Source organism: Brachyhypopomus gauderio, chromosome 5 (genome assembly GCF_052324685.1).
Source record: "Brachyhypopomus gauderio isolate BG-103 chromosome 5, BGAUD_0.2, whole genome shotgun sequence".
In the NCBI taxonomy this organism is placed as follows: domain Eukaryota; kingdom Metazoa; phylum Chordata; class Actinopteri; order Gymnotiformes; family Hypopomidae; genus Brachyhypopomus; species Brachyhypopomus gauderio.
In genome coordinates, this window is record NC_135215.1 from 22,704,179 (window position 1) to 22,728,421 (window position 24,243).

The following is a 24,243-nucleotide window of genomic DNA, read 5'->3' on the forward strand; positions in this document are numbered from 1 at the left end:
ACCCGTGTTAAATTAAGGCGATGGGCTATGTCGCCGTCATCCCTCAGGCTGTAATACACGAAGCACAGACTGAATCCATAGGAACAGGCAACACAGCATTGTTGCAAGGAATTTCGTTACTAATGAAGTTGTCAAGAAAGTCAATTCACATCTGCGTGCGTCTCATCTGTGACTACGGCCACACGCCGATACACGTTCCACGATACGTCCTCCAGTAGCTTTAACCCGTACTCATTGCCTCGAAATAAAATCCACAAGTTTATCAATTATAGTATTATCTTGTCCTTCAGTGCAATATATTGATCTTACGAACATACCCGTCGTCTAGTTATATAGTCATTTCGTGATTGAGACGTACGGCCGCCTCTTTCTTGATTTTCTATCACAAATTATGACAAATCAGAGTAGCGCGATCAACACGAAGAGCACATGTCCCTGTGCTGAAGATGATATGGTACACCTCCGTTTCATGTACATTACAAAGCCAAGACAGTCATCATACGTCTCCCCTCCCTAACAGCCCATCCATATGGCACACACGCGCGCGCGCGCTCACGCACACACACACACACACACACACACACACACACACACACACATACGCAGAAGCACACACAGTTTTCAAACAGCGATAATAAATGTAAAAATTACCTTGATGGTTTTCAAGGGTTTCCTCCGGTATGTACATGTTTTTGCTCTCATTTACCATATATGTAGTCCAGCTTTATCCGTAGGTGAATGAAGAAGATTGTAAAAGGAGGGGGGAGCAACCCAAGATGGGAAAGAAATCAGGGAGGGGAGAAAATGAAGAACGTAAAGCGCAAGATATTCCTTTTCTTTTGGTTGAGTTAATATTACCTAATTCCCATTATGGAGTTAAAAAACAGAAATAGGTATTCGCTGGAGCCACCTAAGAAAACGAACCAGTGCATCCTTGGAACATCCGGGCCCTACCCAAGAAACGCGATACTAGCACCACTTGCTGCTAGTGATAACCAAAATCGTATCAGATTGCTTAGAAGTGTTTACAATAGTATGCTGCAAATGCCTGACGAAACGCACAAAAATCAGGATCTGACTATCGGATAAGAAGAGACCGCTTGTAATCTAACAAAAGCAAGGTAAAAGGTATGTATTCCACATCGGATCACACAGGGTTAAATCTTCTGATCATATCGATTCCATCTGTGGTGTTCCAAAATAGGCATAGTTTGTGCGCACCATTAGGAATTAGAGTCCAAAAGCAGTCGTGTCCAGTCCATGATCGAAATAAACGGGAGTTCTCGGTGGCCTTGCGGAGAGCGCTAGGCTGTCTCTCTGCAGTAATACTTGTCTGGAGAGAGGAAGAGGGAGAGGGGGAGAGCGCACACTGGAGAGGGGTGACGACCAAACCCCCCCTCCCATGTAGACTCTCAGACTGCTTCCAGATGTTACTGCGCTACAAAATAGAATAAATCGTCCGCGATTTTCCAGACATACTAACTCCGTAGGGAGAGTAAAACATCGAATGGAGCTTCTTTGTAGATAAAAGAACGGGACAGACATTTACTCTGACCCGGATTTTGGGTTATCTGAAATACTTGTTTATTTAACCCCTTGGACTAACTTTAGTTGGTCTGTGGCATTAAGCCATTTTGAAAAAGATTACGTAACGGTTCCTAACCCCCCTGCAATATTAAACATAATTATCTGCAGTGGTTAAGGTTATACATATCAATATCAAAGGTTACACAACAAGTGAAGCAGAGAAAATGTGTTTCTTAGTTACCACAGTTCAGTTAATATGTCAGTGTTACCACTCATCAAATCCAGTTAAGAGACATACATTCAGTTAATCTCCTCCCTGTCATTTCTGTTCATATAAACTACAACCACCACAGGGTAGGTTGATAAAGGGTTTGGAAGGGCCTGGGAATTTACACAAGAAGACTTCAGATCCGTCATCATCAAATGCCTTATTGCCCAAGTATGAGTTTGGGAGCAGGCATTCCCCTCCTGACCATGGGAAAACATCCCATTTTCTCTAGAGACATCCCTGCTTTACACCCCTCCCCACCACCACCTCCATCTCTCACACACTCTTTCTTTCACTCTGTTGTGCACAAATACAGAGTTCTTAGTCTCCCTAAAATCAATGAGGATCAAATCAGGATAATATAATCACACAAATGTTATATATATATATATATATATTATATATTCAGTTAAATATATCATATAGGGGACAAATACAGTGATATTTGAGAGGTGAAATGAAGTTTATATGATGATATACAGAAAGTGTGCAATAATTGTCTAAACAAAAATAGGCAGGTGCATAAGTTTGGGCACTGTTGTCATTTTATTATAAATCTTTAGAACAAATTATTGGAACTCAAATTTGGTTTGGTAAGTTCAGTGACCCTTGACCTCCATACACAGGTGACTCCAATTATGAGAAAGGGTAGTTAAGAGTGGCAATTGTATGTTTTTATCCTCTTTGCATCTTCTCTGAAGAGTCGCAGCATGGGAGACTCAAAACAACTTTCCAATTACCTGAAAACAAAGATTGTTCACCGTCATGGTTTAGGGGAAGGATACAGAAAGCTATCTCAGACATGTCAGCTTTCAGTCTCCAGTGTGAGAAACATTGTGAGAAAATGGAAGAAGACAGGTACAGTTCAAGTCAAGGCTCGAAGTGGCAGACCAAGCAAAATCTCGAATAAACAGAAGCGAAGGATGTTGAAAATTTTCTTTTTTTTCTCGCTGTGTCCATTTTACACTGCCTAAACACTGCTCAAAATCTACTAAGGCATTCATGCAGAGGAACAAGTATAATGTTCTGGAATGGCCATCTCAGTCCCCAGACCTGAATATTATTGAAAATCGGTGGTGTCGCTTAAAGAGAGCTGTCCATGCTCAGAAACCATCATACCTGAATGAACTAGAGATGCTTTTTAAAGAAGAATGGTCTAAAATACCTTCAGCCACAATCCAGACTCTCATTAGAAGCTATAGGAAGCGTTTAGAGGCTGTTATTTCTGCGAAAGGAAGATCTACTAAATATTTAGTTATGGGGTTTTTTTTGGTGCACAAACTTATGCACCTGCCTATCTACTTACAGTTTGACACTCGACATCTAAACAATTACAAAAATATAAGCAAATAAATTATTCAACCGTGTCTATTCCATCTGTGTTGGAACGTAAGAGGTTAAGAGAGGTTAATAGTGTGGGCCTGTGTCTCCCCCTATCAGGACTGTGATGCCTCCGCAGAATGTTTGTGATTGGTGGTCCCGATGTTCGTTTACAGAGGGCCAGGCAGTTATAATTCAGTGCAATACCAGTTTCAAATGACAGTAAAATTGACCAATCATATCTTCCCTCTTAGTGGGCAGTCTTAACTGTATGATAATTTCCACCTGCTGTGGCAACGCTAGCTAGCGTTAGCGTACCACCGCTAGCTTGATTGTTGAGTCTTGATCACAACAATTTTTTTTGAGATGGGAGCAGGCCCAGGTTTAATGGTCACGGTTCGCTACTGATATACACTACCGTTCAAAAGTTTGGGGTCACTTAGAAATGTTCTTATTTTTGAAAGAAAAGCAGTTTTTTTTTTCAATTTAGCTAACATTAAATGCATCAAAAATACACTCTATACATTATTAATGTGGTAAATGACTATTCTAGCTGTAAACATCTGGTTTTTAATGCAATATCTACATAGATGTATGGAGACCCATTTCCAACAACCATCACTCCAGTGTTCTAATAGTACATTGTGTTTGCTAACTGTGTAAGGAGGCTATTGGATATTTAGAAAACCCTTGAAAACCCTTGTGCAAGTAGGTTAGCACAGCTGAAAACAGTTTTGCTGATTAGAGAAGCTATAAAACTGACCTTCCTTTGAGCTAGTTGAGAATCTGGAGAATTACAATTGTTGGTTCGATTAAACTCACAAAATGGCCAGAAAAAAACAACTTTCAATTGAAACTCGACAGTCTATTCTTGTTCTGAGAAATGAAGTCTATTCCATACAAGACATTGCCAAGAAGATTTCCTACAATGGTGTGTACTACTCCCTTCAGAGGAGAGCACAGACAGGCTCTAACCAGAGTAGAAGGAGAAGTGGAAGGCCCCGCTGCACAACTGAGCAAGAAGACAAGTACATTAGAGTCTCCAGTTTGAGAAATCGACGCCTCACAGGTCCTCAACTGGCAGCTTCATTAAATAGTACCCGCAAAACGCCAGTGTCAACGTCTACAGTGAAGAGACGACTCCAGGATGCTGGCCTTCAGGGCAGAGTGGCAAAGAAAAAGCCATATCTGGCCAATAAAAGAAAAAGATTAATATGGGCAAAAGAACACAGACATTGGACAGAGGAAGATTGGAAAAAAGTGTTATGGACAGATGAATCAAAGTTTGAGGTGTTTGGATCACACAGAAGAACATTTGTGAGACGCAGAACAACTGAAAAGATGCTGGATGAGTGCCTGACACCATCTGTCAAACATGGTGGAGGTAATGTGATGGTCTGGGGTTGCTTTGGTGCTGGTAAAGTGGGAGATTTGAACAAGGTAAAAGGGATTTTGAATAAGGAAGGCTATCACTCCATTTTGCAACACCATGCCATACCCTGTTTGGAGCCAATTTCATCCTGCAACAGGACAATGACCAAAAGCACCTCCAAATTATGCACAAACTATTTAGAGAAGAAGCAGGCAGCTGGTGTTTTATCGGTAATGGAGTGGCCAGCGCAGTCACCAGATCTCAACCCCATTGAACTGTTGTGGGAGCAGCTTGACCGTATGGTACGAAAAAAGTGCCCATTAACCCAATCAAACTTGTGGGAGCGGCTTCTGGAAGCATGGGTTGAAATTTCTCCAGATTACCTCAGCAAATTAACAGCTAGAATGCCAAAGGTCTGCAATGCTGTAATTGCTGCTAAGGGAGCATTCTTTGACGAAAGCAAAGTTTAAAGTAGAAAATTATTTCAAATAAAAAAAAACATTATTTCTACCTTGTCAATGTCTGGACTATATTTCTATTCATTTTGCAACTCATTTGATGAATAAAAGTATGAAATTTCAGGGAAACACACAAAATTGTCTAGGTGACCCCAAACTTTTGAACGGTAGTGTATATATATATTAGTGGTAGGACTACAACGCATTATTTCGATTAATTACTTACAGGAAAATTAACGAACTAAAATTTTTTATGCATTTAACGCATGAGACACTTTTGCACCGTGTAATGTTTCTCAGTGCACGAGTTCCAGGCATACAGATTATATGGACGCACAATAAGATCATGATGGAGATGACTGAAGAGGCTACGCTGGTGGATGGGAAATTTAAATATAAGAAACTTCCAAATGGAAGTACAAACACAAATATTGTTATTTGCACTTTATGCAGGAAGGAGTTTGCTTATCACAAGAGCACTTCCACCCTTCGTTACCACCTCAACACAAAACATGTTGGGGCTAACGCACAGGTCAGTAATGATAAATTAGCTGCTAAATGTATTCCTAGTACGATAGGGTGACCAAACATTCGTATTTCCCCTGACATGTCCGTATTTCACATCCTGTTTTTTAAGTGAGGAAATGGTTCCTGGTTTTTAAATTACCTTCATTGGACCATTAAGACTGGATTAAACTTTCACGAGTGACTGTAGCTCGCGACTCCGCACACCTCGTGCGAGCGGCGGAGGCGTTTAAACTTGACGCGTCATATTATTTGCAGAGTTGTTCGCTCTCTGTGGTCGAAGATAAAGGCTTACAAGAAGCGCTGCACATTGCACCAATTGATGCAAATTACGAACTGCCGTCCAGAAAGACAATGTCGAAGAAAATCCAGCAGCTGTATGATGAGGAAAGTAAAACAGGTAATTGTGAAGAGCGCCACAAATGTGGCTCTGGGGATCACTGGACCTCTGTTAGCAACAAGAATGATCTTGGTGTGACAGCTCATATTATAGATGATGAATCTATAGATGATGAAGATCCAGTCATTTGCTTTGAGCATGCAGAAGACCACTTCTAGGCACTATGGAGATGCCTGTGGCAGAGGCCTGGGAAATTAAAGAATTTCCAGTGTTCTGAAAACTGTTTGCTCCGTTTTCTGCACTCATCTATTGGTCTGTGTAGTACACTGGTGGAAAAATAAACAAGATGTTGAAGTTTATGATTATGTTCATTGATTCATTCATCATTCAAACTTAAATTAATTTTTCTCATGTTAAATACTGAAATGCGATTAATTTTGATTAATTAATTACAAAGCTTCTGATTAATTCTATTAATTTTTTTAATCGTGTCCCACCCCTAATATATATATATATATATATATATATATACAAACTCACTGGCTACTTGCACACCTTGCTAGTACCGGAATGGACCCCCTTTTGCCTTCAGAACTGCCTTAATCCTTCATGGCAAAGATTGGCACGTTATCCTGTTGGAATTAGCCATCTGATGCCATCCGCCTCACAGATCCATGTGTTGTGCATTCAGAGATGCTCTTCTGCATGCCTCGGTTGTAACGGTTATTTGAATTACTGTTGCCGTTTTATCAGCTCGAACCAGTCTGGCCATTCTCCTCTGACCTCTGGCATCAACAAGGCATTTGCGCTCACAGAATTGCCACTCACTGGATATTTTCTCTTTTTCGGATCATTCTCTGTAAACACTAATGAAAAATGAAAATGAAATGTGCCATATTTTGTCAATTGTGATTTTTACACCCCAATCGAAATTTGTCCTCCGCTTTTAACCCATCTGTGCAGTCAGAACACATACACACACACTAGTGATTACTAGGAGGCTGTGGATCACACGTGCCCAGAGCGGTGGGCAGCCCTAGCCCGGCGCCCGGGGAGCAGTTGGGGTTAGGTGCCTTGCTCAAGGGCACCTCAGTCATGTTCTGTCTGGGAATCGAACCCACGACCCTCCGGTCACAAGACCAGTTCCCTAACCGCCAGGCCATGACTGCCCCTAGAGATAGTTGTACATGAAAATCCTAATATATCAGCAGTTTCTGACATACTCAGACCAGTCCGTCTGGAACCAACAACCATGCCACATTCAAAGTCTTAAATAATCTTTCCTCCCCATTCTGATGCTCGGTTTCAACTGCAGCAGATCGTCTTGGCCATTGTCCTGGCTCCAAGATGGTAGAACGATCTTCCATGAGCTGCTCGGCCTGCAGAGTCTATTGCTATCTTCAAGCGTAGAATGAAGACTCACCTGTTTGTTAAGTTCTTAACAGAGCACTAACTCAGCAGATACCACTTGCCGTTGTTCTTAAATTGTATGTCTGTCTATGGTTATTTGTGCTTCTTACCAAACATTTAACTTGCAAAACACTAGGTAATGACATTGACTCCTGTAGTTTAGTAGTAATCTGACTCAATGGTATCTTGAATTCTGGCCTATCCATACTATTACCTAGGATGAATTCTGTGATCTGGATAAGAGCGTCTACTAAATGCCGTAAATGTAAATGTCTACACGCTTAAATGCATTGAGTTGCTGCCATGTGATTGGCTGATTCGACATTTACGTTATTGAACCTTTGGAGAGTTGTACCTAATAAGTGGCCAGTGAGTGTATAATAGATTTTGTGAAATGATCCAGTCATACAATAAATGACTGTCAGTGTCATGTGGTCCTGCCTCCCCTGTCAGTCATGTCTTTTGTTTTGTTTTCTGTGTGTTTGAGTCTTTTATTCTGAAATTTCTAGTTGTCTGTTTTCACACCGCTGCCTTGTTCTCTGCCCCTCGTTATTGCTTTCAGGTGTGTCTTGTTGGGTTCCTTTAGTTTAGTTGGTGTATTTAAGTCCTGTGTTTGGTCTTTAGTGTTGTGTTATTGTAGGTTGTGAATTGCGAGTTGTATGTGGCGAGTTGTAAGTCATACGTTCTAGTTGTGAGTACTGGTTTTTGTTAATGATTTTTGTAGTTCAAGCTACTTGTGTCTTCATGTTTAGCCGTTCATGTCACCTCTGTTCTTTGTATGAGTATGTTGTTTTTGTGTTAGTTCTTTTATTAAAACTCCAAAAATCTGCATCTGCGTCCTACCTGCTCAGCCCATCTGTTAGTCAGAGTATCAGATGTCTATCACTGACTGGCAATGAAAAAAGTTTCTAGCATACACCAAGTGAATGTAGGTACTTTTTCTACCTTTAAAGTTCATGCTATGATGTAAAATAACTTTTGTCTAGAGTATTAAAGATCTAATTATTAGTGTTGCCATTGTTTGTAGTCTTTACACAGTCCAGTTCACATGAAACTGTCTCATAATATGATAGGTAGTGTGCATGATAGGTAGATGCTACCAAATCCCCAGATTTACAGATTCAGATAGTTTCTCACTATCAGCAGGAGAGAGCACGTCTCAAATCTTAGCGATATTTTGAAGGTGAAAATATGCTGTCCTGCACATAGTTGTGATGTGTGATTAAAGCTCAGATTATGATCAAAAGTGACGTCAACGTTCTTTACACACTGTTTGTCCTTCAGATAAATTTTATTTTATTTTATAAGTCTGAACATCATTTCTTTGTGAATCACTACCAATAACGAGAACCTCAGTCTTATCTTTGTTTAATTGCAAAAAATGTTCGACATCTATGTCTGTATATTACCTAGGCACTCAAACAGTGAGTGAATTTATTTTAAGGCTTTAGGTTCTAAAGAATTGTAAAGTTGAGCATCGTCTACATTTTGAAGACAACTAATATGTTTGTTAATGATATGGGGTAACGGAAGCATATATAGGTTGAACAGTATAGGCCCAAGAATTTATCCTTGGGGGACCCCACAAGTTATTTTTTGATGTCTGGAGGAAGAACATAATAATTGCGCCCATTAGATAAGAACTAAACCAGTCCAAGACTAAGCTACTAAGGCCTACCCAGTTCTGGAGTCAATCAAGAAGGATTCCTTAATCAACAGTGTCAAAAGTGGCACTTAAATCCAGCAGATACAGGACTGATCTTTATTTAATCTCGTATCGTTTACTACCTTAACTTGTGCTGTTTCAGTGCTCTGAACCCAGACTGAAAAGCGTCATTTATTTCGTTTGCGTTAACATATATCAACTGTGTTGACACAATCTTTTCAATGATTTTGCAAAGGTTAGATGTAGGTCAGTAATTATTGGGAATTGTGGGATCAAGATTTCTGAACATTCTGCCTCCAAATAACATTTGGTTAGCATGGTCAGAAAAACAGCAGTTATGATTTTCACTGAGCATAGCTAACTAATTGTGTATGATGTTAGGTTGGCTACAGTCTATAACTGCACCTATAAAATGCATCTGTAAAATGTGTGCACCTAAAAAAAGACCAATGATTGTACATGCATTTAGTAGATTTTTAGATAATTTTAGAAATGTCTCATTTTCAGAACAAATGTGAAAAGCTTGCACATTACTTTATGAGATTAAGTAAGCCTATGGACAGTGTCCAAAGAGCATTTATTTTTAAAGTTTCTGCATTTAGGGAGAAAAACACTTCTCTAAGGTTCTGTTCAATTTGGATTAGAGTTCATCAATACGACAGTAATACATTGCAATTATATTTCAACTACAAGCTACATATCACAATTGTAATATGCTTTGTAAAATATTTTTAAAGCAGCGGTCACTCTTTGAGATGATTAACTATTAGCCAGTATTATTTTTTTAAAACAACATTTACTCTTGTTATATCATGTGTGTAACACTGGGTAGGAGGTGGTAGGATGCAAGTTTGAATCTTTTAAGGTATTTGACAGGACAGACAAACACTAAAAATACATGAACATCAACACACATACAAACTAAACAATATGGCCAGCAGCAACAAAGAACATCCAACAGGAAATCCTGATACATATTCAAACAAAGACATAAAATCAGCCTTTCCATCTAAGCCTTAAACACAAGAAGTATAGCACAAGGACTTACAAACAAACACTAAAAACACATAAGCTTCAAACACATGCACACCAAGCAATACGACAAACCACACCAATGAACATCTAACAATCCTGACACATAGTTAAACAAAGACATAGCAATCAAATAGCATTTCCATCTTAGGCATACATGCAACAAGTTTTAACACCATGACTCATGAACAATGACCAACACAGAGAAGATGAAAGAGAGGGTTTTATAAATAGGACTAACAAGGGAACTAAACTAGAAACATGTGACAATGATTACAAGGGGCATGGCTAAAAATGACAGAGGCATGGCAGGAGAACACATGGAACACCAAAACAAAGCAGTGACAGGGAGACAGAGGAGGGGCTAGACAGAAGACAACAACAAGACTGACAGGTAGGGTGGAGGTGAACGTGACAATGTGAAAGCCGTGATTCATCAAAGCACTCTGAGAATGCCCAGAATGCTTGGGATTGGTTTGGATGCTTACAGCACACAAGAACAAATGTTTAGATGTGTTAATGAGTCCATTTGCATACTGAAGTCTACTGCAACAACAATGCTGCACAGGCCAATTCTGCAGTATCCATTATTAAAAAGGACATTGTGAGTTTTATTAAATATGCATCTACCATACAGCACTGTTTTGGTTCATAGTTATTGACTATTCTGACACATGTGCACATGTGACACAAAAAAGGACCAGAATTTTGTAGACAGTATTAGGGCATTCCATTGATGCAGAGTTGTGTAGAGAATCTGATTTGTATATATATTGGCTTTATTTTAAGGCAGCATCTGTGGCATCCTTTATCAAAAAGGGAAAATCTCATAATTCAATCCTCTGTTAACAAAAGTGAAACTATTACCCCAAATAATAAACAGTACATCAAAACCAGACAAATACAATTGTGATCAAATTTATTCAACCCCCAATGCTTTGAAGGTTTTTTTGGAATTCAGTGCACATTTGTAATTGTGTTAATAATGAAATCTTACAAGGACTTGTTAAAGAACTAAATGCAACTAAAATAGCATCAATTGTTTGTCATAAAGTACTAAATGGCCTTTTTGTGATTTCTTCATTGACACAATTATTCAACCCCTTTACGGCTACCACTCTTAAGAACAGAGGTTCATTCCAGTGTTTTCAATCAGGTATTAAAAACACTTGTGGATGTCAACAAGCAGCAATCAAGCATAATAAGCACTAGGGGTGTCACGATTCTCTAAATCCTCGATTCGATTCTCCATTTTCTTTTCTTTTTCTTTTTTTTACAGCAGAGAGGCCTATGCCAGTTTTAGATTAGTCTAAATTTACAATATCTTATTTCAAAAGTTGGGTTTGATATAAGTGATACAAGTGATCTGTAATACACCACATTAGGCACGAATTGTCAAAGTAGCCCTAGGATGCATGTAACGTTTCAGGGGGGGGACAGGCGTGACGCAAGTGCAAGATTTTACTACTTTATTAAATAATACGAGAAGCAGACTAGACAGACAAAACCACCAGGCACAAGAGAATCCACGTAACAGAAACAATGAAAAAACAAGACAGCAAAACAGAACCACAGAACGACAGAACTACTCTTGACGGAATCCAAAACCACACACACATTACTTTAAGACAGAACTAGAAATCACGGAGGACTAAACGAACAAAAGGCTCAGGGTTACTCGTACGAGAACAGCTACAAACATAACCAAAGTGTAGGGCTGCAGACAGTAACAACATGGAAGACACAACCGAATGAAAACTATACAACGACACCGAGGGGAAAACCAACGAATACCAGCAGACCGAACAAGAAGCTGATAACAGACACAGAGTATCACAAGGACGCTAAACAGAAAAACACATAAGGGTAGGCGAAGCAGAGCGAGGGCAAGGAAAACATAGAGGGATGCACTTACAAACAATGACCGACACGGAGGACTGAAACAGAAGGGAAGATATACTCTGAACAGGGGAGTGAAACGAGGTTCAGGTGTGGGCACTAAAGACGGGGGCGGAACAGACAGCACAGAACCGGGGAACTAGGCGGGACCAGGGAGGAGGGCGGAGCTGGACGTAACAGAACCCCCCCTCAGGGCGTGCAACACCGGGGCACGCCAAACAGGGAGGGAGGAACAGACACTGGGGACAGGGACAAAACGACCTACACTGGGACCAGTGGGCGAGACCGGGACAGGGACGACATGACTCATGTCATGATACCTAGCAAATGAGCTGGGTGAGCTGTGCTAGAACAGGGAAATCTATGAAATGTCAGGGAAGTAGGGCTGTAACGCAGCTTGCGCTGCGGAGCGAGGAGGCGGACACAAACGCTGAGGAGAGCGAGATTTATTAAAGGGAATACCAAAACCATGGTCGAATGGACAGGCATGGGTCAAACCGGGAGGGCAGCCAGAACAAGAAAGGTACACGGGTATATCCAGACAGGTAACTAAACACGACGGGGAAACACAGAACAGGCAGATCAATATAGATGACGGAAAACACAGAGCAAACTCACGAGTGGGACCAGGACAGCGAACAGGAAGAAACAAACCGACAGAATGAACAAAACAACCGACAACCAGACTGGGGAAATACAGGGACTATATGAACACGGAACTAAACTAGGAACAGGTGAGGATGATGATGACGAGGCGTGGCAGACAGGGGAACCGGGGCTACAGACGAGCTGGGCGAGGCTAACGGGCAAGGAAAACAGACACAAGGGAACCCAGAGTGACAGCTAGGAGAGGGGGCGTAGCCATATGTGACAGGGGCCCAAGAATTAAAATAAAAAATCCTTTAATTTGAGAAGCATGAAAAGACAAAGCCAACCTACACACTTGAAAATAAACTATTAAATTGGTATGAAATAAAGTACATGGACATAACCAATTAAATGTTTATATAACCAATACAACTTAATCAAAACATGTAAAATTCATGTTAATTCTTGGACTGTAACGTGGGGAATCCTGGTAATGTTACGGTTCCTGTCTACTACCCCTCTTGTTTTGGTTTATATTTCCTGGTTTCCCTTTGTGTACTCTTATTTTGAAATTGATTGAGTCTGGTTTCAGTGTTTTTCCGTTCTTTCCTTCTAGTTTGTAACCCTGCCCTTCATTAGTATTCCCAGGTGTTTGTACTTGGTTTTCCTTGACTTCCCCTGTATTTAATCCCTGGTTTCTGTGTAGTCTGTGCTGGTCATTGTTGATGTAACAGCCTATAGTTCATGTTTTGGTCTAGAGGTTTATGTGTGTAAGTCTGCTTTTGTTCGTTTTTTTCTAGTTTTTCTAGTTTTAGTTTTTTTCTAAAATGCCTCCATACACAAAGTATGGGGAAGGGAAACCAGAGAGAACATAAGACAATGGAAAAATCACAGAGAAAAAGACAGCAATGGAAAACTTGAGAATGGCCAGAAAGACACAGGAGTATGACCACTCGAAGGAGGTAAATGTGAAACAATGTTGGAACTCCACACAAGACTGGTTGCACACTCATATCAAAGGCTACAAACAACTCGGCAGTGATGAACTACAATTGCCTTTCCTAAATAGAGGAACAGACTGCAGCTCATCGCCGCTGATTACGATCTTGCTGCCGGGAGCTGGCTCATGGGCTTCCCCCAGTGGTGGCATGTGGAATGATCCTGGAGCCAGCCCTGACAGAGCTCTCCGTCCTAGGCCCAAGACCCCGCGGGCCCAAGGCAATCATCCTATCGCAACGAAAGACACGGATCAGGGCAGGATCCAGGATATGCAAAGCGGGGACACTGGACTGCTCCTCTGGCCCATACCGATCCCAGTCCACCAGGAACTGTTTGCGATCCTGAACCCAGTGGATGCCCAGAAGGCAACAGTGTAGGCCAGAGCCCCGTCTGTCATGCAGGGAGTGGGAGGTGCAAGATTGCCGGGAAGTCTACACAGGATAGGCCAGAGCCATGAAGCATGGATGACTGGATGGACCTGGAGAAAAGGAGGAAGCGCCAGATAGTAGGACACTGGATTAATTTGTCTGACCACTTTAAACCGGCCCAGTTAGCGTGGAGCCAACTTCCTGGTGCCCCCATAGACCAGCAGGCCCTTAGCTATCAACCAGACCCTCTGCTCGGGATGGAACGACAATGCAGGGAGCCTGTGTTTGTCAACGTTGCGACTGTGGACCACCGAAGCCACCAGCAGGGCTTTGCGAGCCCTCTTCCAGGCCAGGCTACACATAGCCTGACCCAGGCACTGCTACCTCCTCCTCCCTGTCGGCGAACATAGGCGGAGCATATGCATTAAGGGGACATTCCCAGGGATGCATGCCACAGGGTGTTGTGGGCATACTCCGCCCAAATCAGATGGTCAGACCTGGGTTGGTGGAGGCCAGACAGCTCAATGTCTGCTCAAGGTTCTGGTTGACCCTCTCAGTTTGGCCATTAGTCTACGGGTGAAACCACAAAAGACTGAGGCATGCTCCCCAGAAATGACTGGTAATCTGGGGCCCACGGTCAGACACCACGTCCAAGGCAAACCCGTGCACATGCACCACATATTGCAAAAATAATTTTGCTGTCTTGTGGACCGAGGGAAGTTTGGCCAGAGCCACGAATTTGCCAGTCTTAGAGAAACGATCCACGATGACTAGGAGGAGGGCAGCCCGGTGACAGTCAATGGTCATGCTGGTCCAGGGCCAGGAAGGAACCGGGAGGGGGTACAACGGGCCCAAGAGCTTAGACCGGGAGGCCTAGCTGTGCGAACACACCACGGTCACAAACTTCTCCACTGCTCGATCCATGCCGGGCCACCAGAACCATCTATTAATGAGTTCTAGGGTGCGCTGCACCCCTGGTAGAGCTGCGAACAGAGAGTTCATGACATCTTTCCTAGATGCGCAGGGACATACAACTGCCCAGGTGGACCCCCTTCTGGGTCTAATTCTTGATGGCTGTTTCAATGTTCCACTGGATGGGAGCTATGATTCTGATAGCAAGCAGCATGGTGCTGGGAGCCGGATGGTCTGATGGTGGTTCCCATTGGTGGGAGAGGGCATTAGGTTTAACGTTCTTAGACCTAGGGTGGTAGGAAAGGGTGAAGTGAAACCATCCGAAGAACAGAGACCATCTTGCCTGCCTAGGGTTTAACCGTTTAGCCTGCTGGAGATAAGCAAGATTTTGTGGTCTGTCCAGACCAAGAATGGGTGTTTAGCCCCCTCTAACCAGTGCCTCCATTCCTCTAGCGCCAGCTTAACTGCTAACAACTCCTTTTCCCTGATGTCGTAATTGCACTCAGTGGGTGTTAGCCAGTGAGAAAAATAGGCATGGGGTGGAGCTTAGGTGGTGTCCCGGACTGTTAGGACAGAATAGCCCCAACCCCCTCATCAGAAACATCGACTTCTATGATGAACGGGAGGTCGGGGTTAGGCATACTGAAAACGGGTGCAAACCTCTTGAGGTTGTCAAATGCTGTCTGGGCCTCAGGAGACCAAGTAAATGGGCTGGACAACTTCCTGGTCAGCGCGGAGAGTCGCGCCACCATTGCATTGAAATTCTTGACAAAGCGACGGTAAAAATGAGCAAATCCAAGAAAACACTGTACCTGGCAGACCTGGGAGGAACCAATACAAATCTAGGTTCAGGGAATAACGTCATGGACAGGGGACTCATACAGGCCAGGACATCATAAATCTTAACAATCTCAGACAAGTTCTGGAGCTCTAGGAGAGCCAAGGCAGGCAGTAGTACCAATGGCCAAGGGAGAACCCCCGTAGTGTGAAGACTTAGAAGCAGTCTGTGAGGCAAGAAGCATCTGGCAGACATCTGGAGCAAGCTGAGCAGGCCAAGCAGCCTCTGGAGGCCTAAGACAGGCCATGAGGACAAGCCTCTCTTGGGCCACAACTTCAGGCACATGTCACTAGCAGACCATGGGAACAGGCCGCGGGGATGGGAGCTGACCCCTTTTGGGCTGCGGGAATGGGTGCTGATCTCCGCTGGCTGTAGATCTGGAGACACTGGAGATGCTGTCCACGGGTCTGGAGATGCTGGCTGTGGGTCTGGAGACACTGGAGACACTGGGCGTGTGTCTGGAGATGTTGGCCTCTGGTCTGGAGACACTGGAGATGCTGACTGTGGGTCTGGAGACACTGGTGACGCTGCCTCGACATCTGTGACAGGGTGACAGGAGAATTGCGTCTTCCTGCATCTTCACTCCCTCCCTAAACCTCCCCATATTACTGATGGGGTCTGCTTGATAGGCCTTATGGGATCAACGCTCAAGCTCATAGCCCCCCCCCCCCCCCCCCCCCCCCCCAAAAAAAAGTTCTTGGATGCCTCATCACTAGGAACCTGGTAGGTAATGATAGCAAACCTAGCTTGCAGTAGTTAAAAAAACTCTGCCGCATTCCAAGCCTCCTCTGTCCCGTTTGCCAAAATAATGTCCACCCTTTCCAATTAACAGGATCTCATGAATAACATCTGAATATTTTTGATAGTATTGGGCTGAAAATACAAACTGCACTGTAAAAATTGTCGGCAGTGTCGCTCCTCACCATCATACTCAATGGGGCATTGAGTTAGTGAAAGCAGTGCTGTGGATTTACCCGTGGCATCTCTAGCTAGGAATGACTGTAAATAGTCCAAATGCTTCTTGTAATCCTCATCGTCCTTGGAAAAGGACAGTACTGCAAGACACTCCTGCTGCATCATATTTCGGTCAGTTATTCTGTAACGTTGAGTTGGTTGGGCAAGATGCAAATGCAGGAGCATAAAAATTTTATTAACAAAACAGAAAACCGAAGACAACGACAAAATCACACACTGATAAACCAAACCAAGCTACTGACGACACAAACACAGCTAGCTAAAAATACAATGGTCTCACTTAGGATAAGTACTGGGAAAACAGACATTGAGGAAACCATACTCAAAACAGAGCCAAAAACACAAACTGCCTCAACAAAAACACAAGTATGAACTTACGTATGTGTATGCATGCAATAACCGACAGCCAAAAAAAGCAAACGCAGGGATTAAATACATAGACATGAGCAACTAAACGAGCAACTAAACAAGCTGAACACAATAACCAAGGGGATAAGAACAAAAGGGGCATGGCAGACTGAAAACACATGGCAAAACAAAATATTATTTCTATTATATCTCTACTAAAGCTGTCTCTGTACTATTATACAACCTAAAGACAGTCTGAAAATTGTAGATATTTCAGATTTAAATTCAGGTCTAGAAATTGAAACCTCACATATGTTGAGGTCAGGTTTCTAGACAAAAAGCTTGATTCTACATCTCCACAACATTGCCAAATTAAGAAATGCATTATCACAGGATGATGCAGAAAAATTGGTGCACGCCTTTGTTAGCTCTAGATTAGACTACTGCAATTCACTACAGACAGGATGTTCAAATAGGAATCTAAATAAACTTCAAATAGTTCAAAATGCCGCAGCCAGAGTTCTGACCAGAACTAGAAAATTTCAGCATATTAGACCAGTCCTATCAGCCCTGCATTGGCTCCCAGTTAAATTTCGTATTGATTTTAAAATTCTATTATTAACATATAAAGCACTACACGGGCTTGCTCCTGAATACCTCCAGGAACTTATTTCCTACTATGAACCCCCACGTCAACTAAGATCACAGGGTGCTGGTCTTTTATTAGTTCCACAAATTAATAAGGTAACAGCAGGGGGAAGAGCCTTTTCTTATGAGGCCCCCCAGCTTTGGAACAATCTTCCAAAATGCGTACGGGACTCTGACACAGTCACAATCTTTAAGTCTAGGTTGAAAACCCACCTATTTGGTTTAGCGTTTGATAATTAACATCCCCCCTTAGATAAAGGTACAGATCCAGGGGTTCATAGACGAAGGGTTTTATGGTTGACTGGGGTGCTGGTGCTGTCGTCCTGTCACTGCTCGTGGTCACTCAAGTGTGTTGACAGTGCAGTGGATGGATGCCATTGTCTCAGAATGCCCCCAAGCCTATGTTACCTTCTGGTTCTGCCTTTTTAGCTAGGCTGTAATAGTTTAACTTAATGCCGGAGTTGCTGCCACACTCCAGAAATGTGTTTAATTTCATCTGTCCTGTATATGTCCTCATACAGAGCTAATTTTCCCTGTTTTATTTTCTCCACATGGCTGCCCGCCTGCTCGAGGAAAAATGAGATGAGGAGAGACAAGCGATTTATCCAGTGCCAGCCACCTGCTGCCTGACCGGATAAGCCTACACCATGATGGACAATACTACATCTTTTCCTTTTCTTTATTTCTTTCTGTCTAAATTGTTGTTGTTGTCATGGTGACCGGTGTCGGCCAGAGGAGGATGGGTTCCCCCCTGAGTCTTGGTTCCTCTTAAGGTTTCTTCCTCATGCAAAAAACTAGGGAGTTTTTCCTTGCCACTGTCGCCCTTGGCTTGCTCACTGGGGGCTAGGACTCAGCACTTGTAAAGCTGCTTTGTGAAAACAACTGTTGTAAAAAGCGCTATATAAATAAAATTTGATTGATTGATTGATTGATTAATACTAAATTGAAGAGGTTTAGAAATATGACCAAGACTGGCAATGGACATGAAGTTAAAAGTGGCTTGATTATTTACGGCAATATTTCCTTTAACGCCCTCTTAGGAACTCCTAGGGAGTCAATGAGGCAAGAAGAAGGTTGAGAGGAGGAATTTATGTTAACTTCAAGTGAGTCAAGGCAGGTGAGCAAATACTTTTGGCAATATACACTGTAATCAATTGCTGTTGAAGTGGGTTCAGGAATCGAGGTAGAAACTGCTTAAAAAGCTGAATTGAACACACGCTGTTGTATGCAGTATTATTTGCTCAGTGCATGCATAAAAATCTTAATACATATGTCAAAATCCATTCTTCACACCAGATCTTTAAATAAATTAGAAAACTTTAGCTAACTGTAATTTTTACAGTAATATATCAGTAAAACATTACAGTACTTTATTGGTAACTCGAGTTGCCAAGTATCTACTGTAATTATTAGAATTACAGCTTATTATTGTAAAGACCAATTACAGCATTATAACATATTTATTGTTTATCAAATTTGCTGTAAATAAGTGGTAATAGTCTGTACTTTATTTACAGTAAATTACCATTGTTATGATAATATTTTGTAATTTTTGTCAGCAGAACATTACTGTTATTTTACAGTATTTTATTGGCAAATTTTTGGCAGTGATTTACTGTAGAAATTACAAAAAAAAAATTTTTACAGTGTAGTGTAGATGGTCCATATAACTGGCATTCAAATTAAACATGCAAATAAATGTTTTAACTGAAAACATCAGCAGTTTTGGCAGTGTTAAAATGAAAGGTAATTGATGTCTGTGTTTCACACAGTCCATTCAGGCTGAATTTCTTGTCTTTTGATACATGAACCTATGCATTATGATTTTGAACAATTATGCACAAGGGATATAAAAGCACTTTATATCCACAGCCTGTTTGAAGAAACAAAGGTAAAACATAGCATGCGACATGTATGGATTTTTCTCATTACCTTTTATTAAATTTGTACAAATGCAATATTTGCTCAAAAATGATAGTGTATGTCGCGACGTTTTAATTTTGTCTTTATACAGCCACCAGCTGGGGGCGATCTGTCGCATGATTTTAATTTCAGCCATCTTTATACCACAGAAGAGCAAGAAGTTAGTCCAAAGATTTTTGGACGAAATTGAGCCTTTTAATCCTATTGTGTAGATGTCTGACTGTTTTTTTTATTTCCAAATTCATTTTGGCAGTCTTTTTAGTGGTGGATCCGGTCGGACGAAAGCCGTCTAATATTTTTTTGTTTTTTGCTGTAGCTAACAGTCTAGCTAAAACAGTGCCTAACCACTTGAAGGGTTTCTAGCTAACTGGCTAACGTAATATGTCAAAGTTAATAAGCAAACAAGGAACCATGACTGCATCATACAAGAGCACTTGTCTAGCGACGAAAGGTTTAGACATAAGTCTTGCTGCTTTGCAGAGACAAGACCCTTATATCAACAACATAGTTGATGTCGCCAGTCAAGTAGCACTTTATAGTTTTAACAACGAAACAAACGAATGGGTAAGTCTCCAACTAATATGTTGCCGCACGCTTTTCTCACAATAACTTATCTTAAATGCACCTTGAGCATGTAATAAATATTCAGCTTCTATTTTAATTATGTCCCACAGATAGGGATGATGTATATGGAATAATGGGAACATCACGGTGTACGGTCTTACTGACACTTTGTTCTGTTTTACAGGAAAAGACGGACGTTGAAGGCACTTTGTTTGTATATACAAGGTACGGCTAGCTATTTGATCGTGCCGTATGTTGTTGGCAAAAGCGCACAGCACTAAATTAGAGGCTCCACATCTCTAAACAAAAGTTGATAGCATTAACTATATAGGTATATAAGCACGTACGTATTCTTGTGGTTCCAGTTGCTAAGTGAAGCGGAGATAACTCCACTGAAGAGCCACTCAGTTACGGTTCTCCCTTAAGTTCCAAACTTTCAGACCTGAGAACTGTATGGGGAAGTTCTTTTGGAAAATGTTTTAAAAATGATGTTTCAGCACATAAAATATGCTGCAAAGTATCTTTGAAAGTATGGAATTTATTTTGCAGAATGTTAAATTACAAAAATTCCAACAGATAATTTTGCTTTTGACAGCATTATAACACATTAGATCACAGAAAGCAAATAAATGCTGATATTAACCTGCATATTACTAGAACAAAAAATGGACAAAGCAAAACTTCATCTAAGAAATTTAGGAGAGCTGTCTTCCATTTCTCTAAATGCATATATCCCTGGGTGGTGTGCTGATTCAGCAAAATAATGCCATAAATTACACTGTTACAACTATTATTATTCCAGGCTGCTGATTGTATAATTTGTTTTCCTATAACAAAAGTAGATTTACATCAGATTTAGCTCTGAATGTGTAACAAAAGAGAAGACAAGTACATAATTACAACTTATAATTCCATTTATAGCAAAAATAGAAGTGTTTGTGTGTAATTTTGAATATCTCTACTTACAGTACTTTGCAGTTATTCATACTTAAGCTTAAGTGGCAATGACCAAAACTTTTCAGTGCTCTGTTGAATTTATTGTTAACTTTGTTCCTTGTATTTTAAGTATCTCATGCCTTAACCTGACCATCCTTAATATTTTCAGGCAGTGTGGTATTTTTTTGGGTTTTTGTTTCAGGCTAGCTTCTCCCAAGCATGGTTTCACCATTATGAACCGTCTCAGTATGAACAACCTGACTGAACCCATCACTAAGGACCTGGACTTCCAGCTTCAAGACCCTTTTCTACTATATAGGAATGCCAAATGTAAGTGACTGGAAGTGGATTCTCCTGAATTTCTTTAATTGGAGTCCAATCTTCCTTTCATATATTTTATTGAAGTCATCTTAAAAGAAATGCCGCTCATCACTTTTTCAAAAAGATATCCATTTATGTCTGTGTGGCAGTATGGAAAATTCCACAGGGCATAGATGTGTTTTGCATGCTGTGGAAATTAAATGCTTAGGAAGTGGAAGAGAACCTAAGTTGTATGAATGTGTTTTGGAAGAAAACTGGCAGAAGGACAGGTCTGGGAGAGTGGCCTCAGAGCCACAGCTCCTTTTATGGTGCAGAGGTATGTGTGACTGAGGGCCTGTGCTGAACTTTCACTATGAGTGTCCTGCCAGCATTGCAGACCCAATCAGACAGCCCTGATAAGATAACAAACCTCAGGTCTTAAACAGTGTAAGTACAGGCATACATGTAACCCTGTGAAATGTTAAAATGTGACAAGCAGCCAAAGTTTCAGGGGAAATACTTGACATTAAATGGAACGGAACACAGATGTGTATGAAACACATCACATACATTGTATTCACTTTTTACAGTCACAATAAAAATAATCTTTCGGCTGTGTTTCAGTAAATTTTTGGGTAAATTACAGTAGCTGATTAGATTTGTTGCCAAATTTGTACTGTGGTTTTTTTTTTGGTTTCACACTTGTGGGATATTCCCTATTTGAACAAAACAAACAGTACCTTGTAACCTGCTAATTTAAACTGTAAGCTTTACTACTGAACATGCTCAAGTAGAAGTTTTCCACTAGTGCCATCCCATGGCTTCCATTACACGCAAACTGTCACATGAGAAACAGTGTGCAGAGCTGGAGTATGTCTCCAGCAAGTTAATACAAACATTGCCATGACTTAAATATGGCTTGTAATAGTGCTGCTCGCAGGAGTGTGTGGGCGCCTTACCTCCTGGCTGCACGTACGTGTACCCCAGCTCCTTCTCTGAGATGAGTTTGCCTTTGAATCGCACATCTGGCTCCTCCTGCAAGCGTTCATGCTTCAGCCTCCTCTGGAAAAACCTGCGTAGCATTCTCCCCGTCTCCGAGACAGATGTTCAGATGAAGAATTGGTATATCAGGAGCATTCGGTGTGCTGTTGAAAGTTACGTTCCACCCTGCTTCTGTGCTACCTCTACGTGTGTCTTGATGTATGGTCCTCAGTGTCCCTCAGATTTTGTGTCTTGCTGTGTTGCCAGGAGTTCTGAGTGTGGTCTCGTCTCCTCTGTGTTGTCGTCTTGCGCCAGCAAGTTTGCTTTTTATGGAACCTCCAGTCTCTCTCTCACTCTGTCAGTCAGTCAGCCTGTGTGTGTGTGTGTCTCTCTCTCTCTCTCTCTCTCCTTTGCTCTTCCTATCTCACTTAACCTATTATGAATGTTCTTCCTTTCCCAGGGATCAGTATTTTGTTTGGGGTTTTTCCCAAGCTCTGACCTGCACTGTCTCTCTGCTTAGGGCACAGCCAGTAGTCTTGGAGACATCTTAATAGCAGCAGAACACAACATACTTCCATGCTTTCAACACAATATATGCTTTGTTGCATGGCAGCCCCCTCTCAAGCCTCTCTCCTTTTCTTCATTCCTTTCCTCTACCCATTATCACTCTGTTGTTGGGGGCCAGGTATCTCCCTCTGCCCCATTTGGGGAAGTGGTGTTTGTCTAACTGTCAGCACCATGCTTATACAGTCACAAAAACAATTGTGGAGATCCAAGATCTCTTGTGCCCACTACCACACGGAGTCAATAGTCTTCAGGTCCTTACAAATGATGCAGTTGATTAGTAGTATATTAAGTTAGTCAGATTAACTAACGTTAGGCGTTTGAGTGTTTCGGCTCGCTTGAGTGAGATGTCGTCGCAATTGTGGTCAGTCTAGTTAAAATAAGGATTTCAAGTCTTTTCAAGTCTTAAAGCTCAAGTCTGATTCCAAGTCCAAGTCAGTAAAGGTAAAGTCTAAGTCAAGTCGCAAGTCTTCAATAATGTTGTCGAGTCAAGTCACACAAGTCATCAGTTTAGTGACTTGAGTCGGACTCGAGTCCAAGTCATGTGACTCGAGTCCACATGTCTGACTTGCAGTAATGAGTTTAAAAACACAATTAGTATGTGTAGTAGCAGTAGAGGTACCATAGTTGTAGTTTTTTCATAGGATCTTGTACAGCAGAAGAGCCATAAGAGAATAAATGACATTGATATGTACATTCAAGTTTAAAGTGAGAGGCCCAATAAACTACATGTAAACCAGCCTAGACAAATGTGTATGGTATAACTTAATTAAAAGTGATAGTTACAGCATCATGTTACTTTACAAAAAGAAGACTGGTTTCAGTAACTTACTCAAAGTGGGAGAGATACATTTTAAATTAAGGAATAAACAAGACCGCAAAGTAAGCATATAGACAGCATTTTTTTCATGCTATTAAGGTGCCATCCTTGCCACTGTTGCCTTTGTGACAGACTGTTGTAGAAACCACTGTATGTGGAAGCACGGAGTCCCTTTGCATTACTTGTTTATGTGTAGTTTAGCAATATAAAGTTTGTGACGGAAATAGAAAAATGTGATTTGAAGTGCAGATTTGAAACCCTATTTCAAAGGTAAAGTCTGGGTTAGGCTTGATGGCTGTGTTTAGTCTACCCTTATGGTATTGCACCCTTTATGGTATTGCATATATTTTTGGACATATACCAATACATATATACACTCACCAGCCACTTTATTAGGTACACTTGTCCAACTGCTTATTAACGCTAATGTGCAGTTATGGAAAGTACCATAAAACCCACATTTTTTTCAAAAACAACATTTTATTGAAAATTGGACCAAGGAAATCCAGATTATATGTAGTGATATTTAACCCAATATTTAAACAGTTAAATTATAACAATTCTACTTTTTAATTTGGAATCTAAGGTAAGGAACACACGCCTGAAGTAAGACGTATGCCACATCTCTCTTGCTCACCTAGTGAAATGTAAAATAAATAATC

General features: G+C 41.3%; 2 protein-coding genes across 18 annotated transcripts in view; one reads left to right on the top strand and one right to left on the bottom strand.

Moving 5' to 3' along the window:
• cacna1c (calcium channel, voltage-dependent, L type, alpha 1C subunit) overlaps positions 1 to 22,540 on the bottom strand; it is a 427,514-nt gene extending 404,974 nt beyond the window's left edge. For 8 of the 17 annotated variants that reach the window (XM_077006517.1, XM_077006515.1, XM_077006519.1 and 5 more), the window contains exon 1: positions 22,176 to 22,536. In XM_077006517.1, the coding sequence (XP_076862632.1) occupies positions 22,176 to 22,299 (124 nt within the window). In that variant the 5' untranslated portion in view covers positions 22,300 to 22,536. Of the gene's footprint in view, positions 1 to 651; positions 1,331 to 22,175 lie in introns of those variants that run through there. The other 9 variants (XM_077006525.1, XM_077006520.1, XM_077006518.1 and 6 more) reach the window with 5 other exon arrangements.
• The window catches only part of dcp1b (decapping mRNA 1B), a 42,645-nt gene continuing 37,957 nt past the window's right edge, over positions 19,556 to 24,243 (top strand). The window contains exons 1-3 of the mRNA XM_077006526.1: positions 19,556 to 19,980; positions 20,165 to 20,205; positions 21,119 to 21,246. Of these exons, the coding sequence (XP_076862641.1) occupies positions 19,798 to 19,980; positions 20,165 to 20,205; positions 21,119 to 21,246 (352 nt within the window). The 5' untranslated portion in view covers positions 19,556 to 19,797. The remainder of the gene's footprint in view (positions 19,981 to 20,164; positions 20,206 to 21,118; positions 21,247 to 24,243) is intronic.